At 41.3% G+C, this 11,522-nt stretch overlaps 1 protein-coding gene across 1 annotated transcript; it reads right to left on the bottom strand.

Moving 5' to 3' along the window:
* Positions 1–4,722: 4,722 nt before the first annotated feature.
* Positions 4,723–11,522, bottom strand: LOC129819584 (uncharacterized). Its single transcript, XM_055875959.1, has 3 exons — positions 11,355–11,522; positions 10,850–10,952; positions 4,723–8,363 (listed from the first exon to the last, which is right to left on the bottom strand). The coding sequence occupies exons 2-3, from the start codon at positions 10,911–10,913 to the stop codon at positions 5,653–5,655; spliced, it is 2,775 nt and encodes a 924-aa protein (XP_055731934.1). The 5' UTR covers positions 10,914–10,952; positions 11,355–11,522; the 3' UTR covers positions 4,723–5,652.

The following is an 11,522-nucleotide window of genomic DNA, read 5'->3' as shown; positions in this document are numbered from 1 at the left end:
CATGGTGTGATCTCATCGTAAAGAATCTCCATTGAGAACCATCACAAAGTTGGTCTCCGTATTGAATTGACCTTTTAATTTGACTTTGTGATACATTTATATAGTCATTAAATATGTGCACCTGGCCTGAGTCTACTACAATATCTTTACAAGAACAAAAAGCTTAAAATAAAAATGAAATAAAAAAGTGTAATGAATGTAGTCAGTACCACAAGGTTTCCAGTAAGTTTACATATAATATAGAGGGAGGGTGGTCCCTGAGGACCGCTGAAAACCTTGCCTGCCTTGCCTCAAAATATGCAGGGGTTCCAGTACCCAAAAAAGGTTGAGAACCACTGCTATACACATTACTGAACAAAAGAACCGAACATATGTTTGCGGGTTTCAATGGATCCAACAAATTGCTGGCAGATATTTTCCCTCTTGAGACTGTCCAGCCTGTCTTTATGTACATTACAGACAACTACGCCGTTCAGTCTCTCTTGGCCCATGCTAGCCCGTAGCCAAGTCTTTAACCTGCGGAGTGCACTGAAACTCCTCTCAGCCTCACATGAAGACACTGGCACAACAAACAAAATTCTGATCAGCACCTCAACTTGGTCAAATAACCCCCGCACCTCCACTGGAAGCCTCCTGAGGACCTCTGCTGCCTCTCCACTGCTGCTACAGGGGTATTTGTTGTGAAAGAGAGGGATCTGCACTGAAAGAGAATCTATGTTCAGCTCAGGGTACTGATCTAGAGATTCATCCAACTCCCCCGTGAGAAGCGCTCTTTCCAACTTTTGCAGGACGTTTAGACTGTCCTGGTCAAAACGGTCGCCAAACTGAACCGCCACACCATCCAACACTTTAAAAAATTCTGCCCTATAGTGATCCACTGCTTTGCCAGCAAATCGTCTTGAGTGCATCTCAATGGATTCAATGGATTCAATAGAGTCAATCAAAGTTGTTGCTTTCTCATACAGTGCAAGGTAGCTTTTGTCATTTCTCTTGCCCCTAAGAGATGACCGCACACACTCGACTGCAGCCTGCATACCAGAGACAGTCTGAGTTTTCTTCTGCAGTGAAATGTTTAGACATTCAAGCTCTCCAAGAACAGCAGAGGCCAGTGTGAGGCCCAACACAGTCTTGCCTTTGCTGAAGTGCTCGAATAAGCCACTGGCAGTTGAAGCTGTCTTGGATGCAGTTTTTGCCATCTCCTCTAGGCTGCTGAGTACCCGCTCATACTGCCCTAGCACAGCTCTAATAGCAGTATTCCGCATAGTCCACCTTGTTGGACATAGGGGTTTCAGGGTGGTCAAATTTGTATCTTTGGACGTGGCAATTGATTCAAACATGCTCTTAAACTTTCCTGACTGGCCATAGAGGACACCTAACTGATGGACCCAAGAAAGGGAATCCCGGATCAGTGGGGAGGCTGAGCAGCCAGCCTGTGTAATCAGATTTACACAGTGTGCTCCACAATGGACATAGAGGGCTAATGGCTGCTGCCTCCTCACAATTGCCTGTGCACCTGTGTATTTTCCTGCCATGTTTGAGGCACCATCGTAACTCTGCCCACGTAAGCCAGACATGGGCAAATTGAGCCTCAACAACACATCAGTTGCCACTTTCGCAATGCCCTCGCCTGTTGTCACCGACACCCTGTATAGCCCAATAAACTCCTCGTGAGGGACAAGGTCATGGTCAACATAACGCAGACAGACAATCTCCTGTTCAGCACCAGAGACATCTTGAGTACCATCAACAATTAATGAAAATTGTACAATCGGAAGAGACCTAATCTCAGCTGCAATGCCTCGAATGACTATTGGCCATGATGTTCAGAATTTCATTCTGTGCTTTGGGGCCTGTGTACATTGTGGTACGCTCTGTTAACCACTTCAGTAAAATGGGATCGTCCTCTTCTGCCCTGAGTTTCAAAAGCTGGTATAAATTCCCACTGTCATCCGTGTAGCCTCTAAAGGCTTGTCCCTGTCTTACTACATGCCGCACCGAACTAACAATTTTCATCAAGCAATGCCTTGCGTCCTCCTGCTGTTTACCCCACGCGCTGGATAACTGGACACTGATTGGATTTAGCTGGTGTGCTGTTACAGTTACAAAGTGGCGGTGGGTTTGGCAGTTTTGATGTGCTGTGAATTTTTCAATGGCTTTTCTCCAGTTCCTAAATCCTGCACTAATGAAGGCAGCATCTGCTCTTTGGCCAAAAGATGGCTGGCTTGAAAACCCTTGGCTACAGTGAAAACACAACACTCCTTTTATTGATGGATTATAATGTAGCCAGGGGAAATCGCGAAACCATCTCTCTTGAAACGTCAACACTCTGTTTGCAAGAGTTTGCGGTTCTATAAATTGTGGGTGTGGCTGATATGGTTTTGTGCCATCACTGAGGTAACTGCACGATGCTGTGCCACTGTCCCCTATACTGGTGCTGCTGGCAACAAGGGTGACACCTGGTCCTGCCGTGGCTGTGACACTGTCCACTGAAGTCTCTCTCCTTGGCTCTTTCCCTTTCACCACCCTCACTGACTCACAGTCTGTCCCCTAGAAAAGAAATAAGGTGTTTGCTGGGCTTCATGTCCCTATTTTACAAATAAAAAAAATTGAGAACCTTTCATAATGTTGCCAAACAAAGACTCAACAAACTTACCTGAGACTCCCTGTCTCTGCCAGCCTGTCCCTGCATATCTGTCCCCAGCTCTGCTGTCTGTGTGCCATCTGTTGCCTGCTCTGCCTAATGACATCATTGTGAAACATTTCCATTAGCATTTCACTTCTTTCTTATGAACATTTTATCAACTGGTCTTTGAGATATTAGGCTACTAGAGTTCTTATTTTGCGTTTTGGTGTACTGAAAAATACTCTGATGTCCGTCTTTTTACTTTTTTCTGACATTTTTCTACCTGGCTGGCTGACCGGTCTAGCTGCACACACACACATTTACACAACACATGCTGCAACATTTTGAAATTTTAACATAGTTTGTTTCATATTGGCAGGCTTCCAACAATAGCTGAATTTGCAAAGCTAGCAAGCACCAATTCCGTTTCTGTGGTGTTTGCTATAATCTTTGCTACCTGGTTAAAGGTGAAAAAAAAAAAAATTCACTAGCGACAATTTAGCTTTGCAACGAGACCATTAAATATATTTAAGACAATGGTATAAGAGAGTGTAGTTCTGTTCAGTTTGGACTTCAGTTTATCGCTAACCTTATCACAGGGACTTTGAAGCACTACAGCTGCATGCTAACCTTGGAATAAACTGACGATAGCAAATATTCCATCTTTGACGACGCCACATAAATGGAATAGGTACTAGCTAGCTTGATAGTTAATGTTTGCTTTAGTTTGCACGCTAGCTCTGCAAATTCAGCTAGTGTGTGAACCCAACTAGTGTGTGAACCCTGCAACATTAAAAAAATATATACATATATATATATATATATACATATACAAATATATACATTGCTATATATACATTGCTACATTGATTGACTGGATTACCTCACGTCAGTTACGTACACTGAGTGCCTTTCGGACAGTAGATACGAACCCTCTATTACCTTGCAAGCTTAAGAACTGGCAGTGGATCAAATCATTGTGGGGCAAAGGGCGGGGGGGGGGGGGTCGCAATCTTATGAAACTTAAAAACGCACTATTAAGTGTCTATAATCAGCACAAGTGCTTTCATTGCGTATTATTAATATTATTGAAATTACATAGTTATGTTTACAGTGATATATTGGGGGGGACAAATCATATTTTTCCCAGGATGGGGGGGTCGTGTCCCCCCCGTCCCCCCTGGGATTTCCGCCTATGTGTCTAATACACCTTTCCTTCCCAATACACCGTCTAACAAATAAATAATTTCATAATAATGAACTAATTGACCTACTGGGCTATATAAGCACATAAACAAACCCTTCAGAATATCCAGTGATCCCTATTATAATATTCAGAACTGAGAGTTGATTCAGTAAAAGTGGCAATCTGCATTTGGTGCATCGATTTGAGTTAAATGAATGATACCCATTGATTCTTGAATAATTTAACATATTAATGCCTCATTACCTTAGCACAACTGTCCTACCCAATCAGAAGCCACAATAAGCTTTTTTTACTCCATTGTTTGTAAACAAAATAATTTTAAACAAACACTAAAGCCTCAACATGACTAAAACTATCCTTTTGATCTCATGCGTGGTCAGTCTGTATCCATAGCACACTATGAACTTGAGTGTGGTTACATTACTCCAGCCCCATCCCTCAGCATTTTTCCAAAACAGTGGCAGGTTGTGCTTTGTTAATATCTAAACAGCAGATTACCCAGTGTGACATAAAGGGGAAAACAAATTGAATACAGACACCCACTGTGCACCCTCAAAAGAATGGTTAAATGTTCATTCAATACATTTAAATAGTCTAACATATCACAGGTTGCTTAAAAGATAAATGGCATCTCAGTGTAAAACTGGCAAACCTTACATCTGGAAGTTGTGGCCTGATATTTTTTTTTACACAATGTTGATTTTTGGGGCAGTAACTCCCAGCACCACAAACAAGATAAGCTTGGTAGTGTGTGTGAGTTAACTGTTCTATTAAGTTATAGTGTGGTAGACAGAACGAATGTAATATGTTTTTGCTCATCTTTATCAAGGGTGCCAATAATTATGGACCCGACCGTATGTGCATGTATATCAATTAACAGTGTGACAAAAGGGAAAGTATACAAACCTTTATTATATTGTTTACATTCCATCCTCTCTTTCCAGGTACAAAATGTAAATCTAGGTGAAATCATACAAAAACTATTTCACATCACATTTGATTGGAATCAGAACAGAAATATTGATTATTGATTATTTATTTTTTTATAATTGGGGGGGGGGCGGGGGGGCGGGCAATAGAAAACATGTCACTTACAGGAGTTGCAGCACACGTGATAATGTCTGTTCAAATTAAACATCAAACATACAATTTTATGATGGTACAAAACATGTCTTGAACAAACATTTCCCACAAAAAAATAAAATTAACTTCCCTGCCTAAAATGGCAAAGGGCATATAGGACCAACCAATACAATTGGTACGGGTGACGTATTGGGCATGTACCATTTACAAAGAGCAACGACAGTCATCAGCAATCAATACGCTCTGTCAAACGCAGGGAAGTTGCTTTACTTGCTTCTGCTCAAATATTGGTGACATATCAAGCTGGCCTCAACGAACAAGATTCGCGCAAAGCTAGCATTCCTATAGACGGGTTAGCTGACATCACGAAAACGATGTGGGCGCTTCAAAAGGCTGTGTGTTATGGTTCTGGATGGCCAGATAGCTAGCAACAATGACAAGAAACTGTCATGTGGTGAATTGTAAGCTCGTTTGATCTCGTTCTTGATACCATACCATGCCTTGTTTTGAGGTGTTTTGACTGATGTCTAATATATGCTAATATGGCAAAAATTTGCTAGCTAGCTAACCAACAACTCTAACTAATGTATTTGCGAGACAAGTGCTCATTGAGAAACTTTGTTTTCAATAAACATAAGAGACAAAATATAGTTTACATGTTATCAACAGTCTAAGAAAACCATCTGCTTTTCCCCATAGTTGCGCATGTGTCCGTTTTGTTGCTAACTTCCTTCAATATCTAGTGAAATTCATCAAAGTTACCTCTGTAGCTCTGGTAGGAAACAATGTTTTTGTTTCCACCCAAGTCAATACTTCTTTGACCCTTTCCCAAAACCCCTTTGTTGCTTTCATAGTCAACACTCTGACTAGATTGAGCATCAGCAGGGGTTATAGTGTCATGCTCGCTCTGTTGTTCATTGTGCTCATTCTCTTGTACAGAGACTGAGACATCCTCCAAACTACACACGTCGCCAGGCAACACACTTTTCAGCTTAGAGATCATGTCTGCGAGTGAAAAACCAATATGATTCAGACTTGGGTCTCTGGAGTCCAGGACCAGTTTTTGGTAACTGATCTCACAGCGGATTGCTTCGCGCTTTTGAGCATGGCTTGTCCCATCTAATCGGGCCAATAGTCTGTCAACATCTTGCTCACAGGTGCAAGGTCCTCCGTTTCTTGCAACAGCAGCAATGACCGTGTTTCGGTTTGCTTCGTCTTGCTGGTCCTTTGTCACTGAACTAGGATATTTTCTCGGACGTCCTACTGGCCTCTTCTGGGTCTTGCTTTGGTCAAGAGACTTTTTCTTGGAAGGAGGAGAGTACTCTTCTCTTGGAACAGCGTCGGATGTTTCCCTCTCTGCATTTGTTGCACCAGCAGGAGAACCACTTTCAGATGGAATAGAGTGGCCCTCTGGTTCTTCGTATGTACTTGATGCAAGGTTCGTAAGTCGATCTGGCCTCTTCCTTTTGTATGGGTAGGCATGACCAAAGGGGTATTCGGCCATCAAGACGCAAAATGTGCAGGTTGTCAGCTGTGTGGAAATTTCCAGAGGGGGGTTGTGACAATGCGCGCCTCCAGGCAAAAAATCACTCAGATTGACCTCAGTGACAGCCGCGATTACTTTCACCATCTTCTGCAGACAGACCCTTATTAGGTCAACATGGATGTGTCCCGTGCCAGTTGTGAAGTATGAAAAAACCCCATCAAAGGTCTTCTCTTGCAGAGGCAACTGGAGAAACACATTTGCAATGGTATCTGGCTCAAGGAGGGCTGAGGCATCCTTAGCCCACTCAAGCAGTTTTTGGTAGAGGCAGAGTATATACTGGCTAAAAAGTGAGTACTCTCCTCCGCTCTTCAGAAGTTGCCAGTAAGGCCCCAGGATTTTGCAGTAGACAATGGCGAGAACGCACACAAGTGACTGTATGACATCATCATTGGCATCATCAGTAACACTCTCCAGAATGACATTGGGGCATTCATCGTTGTTCAGTAAGAGCAGGTCGGAAAAGAAAAGGGCAATCTCACCATGATGGTGAATGAGACCCGCTGCTGCTTCAAAGTAGTTATTAAATCGGTTTGAGCGGTTGACTGTTAGTTTGGAGGGATTGTTCTTCTCTTCACAGAAAGCTATCCAGTGTTTTCTGTAGTTTTGCTTTGATGCAGCACGAGGACTCAAGACATCACAGGCCATGTGGATGTAGCGTGACGTAGAACTTTCAGAGAAGTTCACAAATCTTCGGAATTTCGGGTTCCTGTCACGGCCTAGTTTTTCTCCAGTAGACTGCATGATCTCATTTTCGAAGCTCATCATCTGCTGTTCAATTGCGTCATGAATGTCAACAAGAAAATGGGCATTGTAGTGTAGAAAACGCAGGGGTGATGCCATGGAATGTTGATCTTTAAGAGACGCAACTTTCTCTTCAAAGAATTTCATTGCTACATTTTCTTTACATGTTAGTGTGTACTGGTTTTTGAGAAGATCAAGGGAAACTTGTTTGGAAGCATCAGTTTTTCCACCATACACACTTGACAGTTTTTGGACAGAGAGCATAGCGATGTCAAGCAGTGTGAGGGCTTCTCCTTTGCTTGCGTCAGGATTCTCTATCAAACTGAGCGAGTTTTGGTTCATTGCATAAGGACTTTCTTCAGTTGAAGAATCGTATTCTTCTTTCACTTTCACCTGAGAGTAAGGTTCCCATACACTCTCTGCGTTTGGTGTTATGGCAAATGTTTCATTTTCTTCTTTGAAGACTTTCACCACTGGCTTATCAAGTTTTTTCTTTCTTCCTTTTTTGCCTGATTTCTTTCCGTCAGTTGGGTCTATAACAAGTTCAAATGGACTTTGAAGGAAGGTTTCCATCTGAGCATTTCTTCTATGTCTGGTTGTTTGGTAATTGCGGTAATGTAGTCTGAATTTTTTTAGCTTTGCCTGAAGGACTTTGCTAGCTTTCAGGATGTTACCATCACTACAGAACTCTGGGTCAAATTGACGTAACCAAGACACCAAGACAATGGGGTCAATTTTCTCCCTGATGACAAAGTTACTCAACTCAAGTATCAAACCATTTGTGACCTCAATAGACTCTGCTTGCTCAGAAAAATCTGTCATTTCCAAAAGATCAGCTCTACCAACTCCAATGCTGTCACATATTGGGCCAACGAATTCAAAGTTAACATTTGACTCAAGGAAGGCTCGTCTTGCATCTCCACTCAAACTTAAAGTTGTTGCAATGCCTCTTTCAATCAGACAACGGAAATCTGCAGACTGATACATTGGGAAAATCTTTTGAAGCCAGTCTACCACTGCCTCCCAGGAGAGTTGGTTGTCTTCTCTCAGAAGTCCCACTTGGATCAGAAGTCTGTTTTTACACGGTTTTTCATTTAGATCCAATGTTTCCCCAGTCTGAGATCCAAAGTAGTCTGCAGCAAGCTTACCGAAGTTGTCATCCCCTGAAAGAAATTTTGATTTATATTAGAACAGAAAGTAATAAAATACAGATTCTAAAAGATAGTTCTTTAAAGTGGTAGTTCACTCCAAAATCAAAGATCGTAAGACATAGGGGTGGGCGATTTGGACTGCATTTATCAGTGTTCTGCAAAGCTGAACTTCATGAGAATACACTGAAAGTAACCATGAAGTAGTGACTGCCCCCTCAGCCCTGTAATTGTTCAACTTTAGTACTTTTTTTGAACGGATCTTTAAATGAGCAAAAACGTAGCGCAGTGGCCTAAATGCACAAAAACTTCATAAAATGGCATCTGGTAGAAGTAAATTAATCCACAAACACATTATATACACTACCGGTCAAATGTTTTAGAACACCTACTCTTTCAAGGTTTTTTCTTATTTTTCTTATTTTCTACATTGTAGAATAATAGTGACGACATCAAAACTATGAAATAACTCATGGAATCACGTAGTAAAATAAATCAAAATATATTTAATATTTGAGCGAGTGTTGAGCGTTCGTAAATTCATCAGTTATTCTGCGTTCTGGCACACTCAGACAAGAGTGCTCTGAAATCAGAGTAGATAGCCAGAGCGAATTTTCCAGCTACGTCTATCGATAGTAGTCGCAGTGACATCAACATTCTACTTAAATAGTTACTTGCATAGTGAAGTCTTTTGTTTAGACACGTAGCTAGCTAGCTAAACAATGAACCACCATGTTATTGACTTGTTTATTGTTTACTCCATGTGTAACTCTGTGTTGTTGTCTGTTCACACTGCTATGCTTTATCTTGGCCAGGTCGCAGTTGCAAATGAGAACTTTTTCTCAACTAGCCTACCTGGTTAAATAAAGGTGAAATAAAAAAAAATAAAAAAAATGAATCTGCAGATAGCTAACCAACCAGGTTCAATGTTAGCTAGCTAACATCAGGCTATAACTAGCAATGCAAATGGCTCTGAGCTAGCCAGTCAGTTAACATTAGCTAGCTAGCTAACATTTCACTAACTTGAAATGAAAACGAATGACAAAATTAGAAACATGTAATATCGGAAATTGTTGCTAGCTAAACTATTTTACCCATATACATGGATGGATGCTTCAACCTCTGTCACGGATGCCATGGTTGCCCTTAGTTCGAAGATGTAATCCAGAGACGTGTTTAATACAACAGCTTTCTGTGCGTTCTCTTTTCGACTCCGTCTTCATATTTGCAATCAAACGGCAGAATTTTCTCCATCTCCTTAGCATCATACTCTAATTCCAATGATTTCAAAACGTGGTCCTCCAGAAAGTGGAGAGTAACACTTATGCAGATCTATTATGTGATATCTAAAAAAAATCTGTATTAGAAAGGATTACCTACACATACTGACCATTTCATGGTTATAGACAGAAGTTACATGGCAGAACAAAGTAAACTCATCTCTCGGCATGTCCAGCCCAATCATTATCTCAGCCAATCATGGCTAGCGGGAAGGTTGTCTTTTTCCATGGCTAAACCAACTTGGCTCATAATTTAACAATTGTATTTGTATTTACAGATGGCATACAAGTTTCTTATTAAGGCACATGAAAGTTCACAAGTTCCAGAAGTCATTTCTGCCAAAAAACGGATTTTAATACGCCTAGTTTCCTGAAACAAGTCACTCACAACCGTGTTTTCATGGATTTGATGATAAAATCCTGGTAGCCCATTCAAATCAGCAAGGGAAACTAAGCAAAGAAGAATTGGCCGTCACATTCACAGCTAATTATCAGTTAAACAAAGCATGACAACCAATCAGAAGAGGGTCTCATTAGCTAGCTTTGACACAGTGCTGGATAGGCTACAACAAACAGTGCCGTTTTGAATGCTTTTCAGAAGATTCAATAAGTGATCTCAAAGGTGGTCTAATGTCAAGAGGAGTCCACGTCCCACTCCATCTATGGTCTATCCAGCACAAACCTTTCCTATTTGTTTGAAGAACGGCTTGAGCTACAAACTTGATGGACCACTATTGAGGTTTTAAACAGGCTGACACATTTTGATTTTGGAGCGAACTATAATCTTAATATAGTTAAGTATGTTATCGGTTATTAACTGGAGCCTATAAGACTTGTAAAAAAAATACTTCACATGCTTTGAGGATTAGTTACAATAATTGGATTAATTTAAAATACTACTTAAACTATATGCATCATGACGTTGGACATTAAACTCTTAAAAAAGGCAATTTTGTGCAACTGCAGCCCGCAATTAGGGGTTTTCCTGCATGTCGGCCCTGCCCCTTCTGCGGGGTTTATAGCCGGCTGGCATTCAACTTTATAGTGCATTAACGCCACCTACTTTCCTGGAGCGCCCCCGCCTGTCCTAGTTTAAAAATGGACCAATAGAAGTACAAAGAGGGATTCCTGCATATGCAGTAATGCACCGATTTGCAGGCCGCAATTGCACATGTAGTTTGTCTTTAGCTAGATAAATGCGACTGATAAATCCATACTCACTCAAATCAGCATCAAGCCTGGCAGCATTTGGACCACTCAGAGTAAAGTCCTGTTCTTCCTCCATGATATCTCAAGAATGATTTGGAGGCAGGTATACAAACATCTGGAGGAACACCGAGGCAACTGTCACCTTTCTATGTAGTCGTGAATATGAGCTCGGTCCAACGAGCAAAATAGCTAGTTAGCTAACTACAAACACGCCTGTTGACCAAGCTAACTGGCTAGCTAGCAAACCATGCTAGCTAATATACTAGCGCTACAAGCTAAAGGGGCAATAGAATGGGCTCACCTACATAGCTGGAACTAACGTTATATAGTTAACTATGAAAATAGCTTTATATAAAATAAGGAAAAAGCAAGTTGGATAACGCGCTAGGCTACATACAGCTAGCTAACGTTACCTTGAAAGATATGTGCGATTGTATTATCTTATATGAAAGCGAACAGATTTTTCGGAATATCGACACTGCACTTCAAGCATACAATTTAGTACAAAACCGCTTACCGCGTATCTCCTTTTTAATTTTAATACTTGGGCGGCACACTCGTCAATTTTTTTCATGAGTTTCAGACGCAGTGCTAGTAACAGCTGCTTTGTTTTCCCTCCACAGAATTAGCTAGGGATATCCTTCCTATGTCAATCCGTTATGGCGTAGGTGAAGCAGTGTCTTCT

This window comes from Salvelinus fontinalis, chromosome 22 (assembly GCF_029448725.1).
Source record: "Salvelinus fontinalis isolate EN_2023a chromosome 22, ASM2944872v1, whole genome shotgun sequence".
NCBI lineage: Eukaryota > Metazoa > Chordata > Actinopteri > Salmoniformes > Salmonidae > Salvelinus > Salvelinus fontinalis.
Note: the sequence above shows the minus strand (reverse complement) of the source record. Positions and strands in the feature narration are given on the sequence as shown.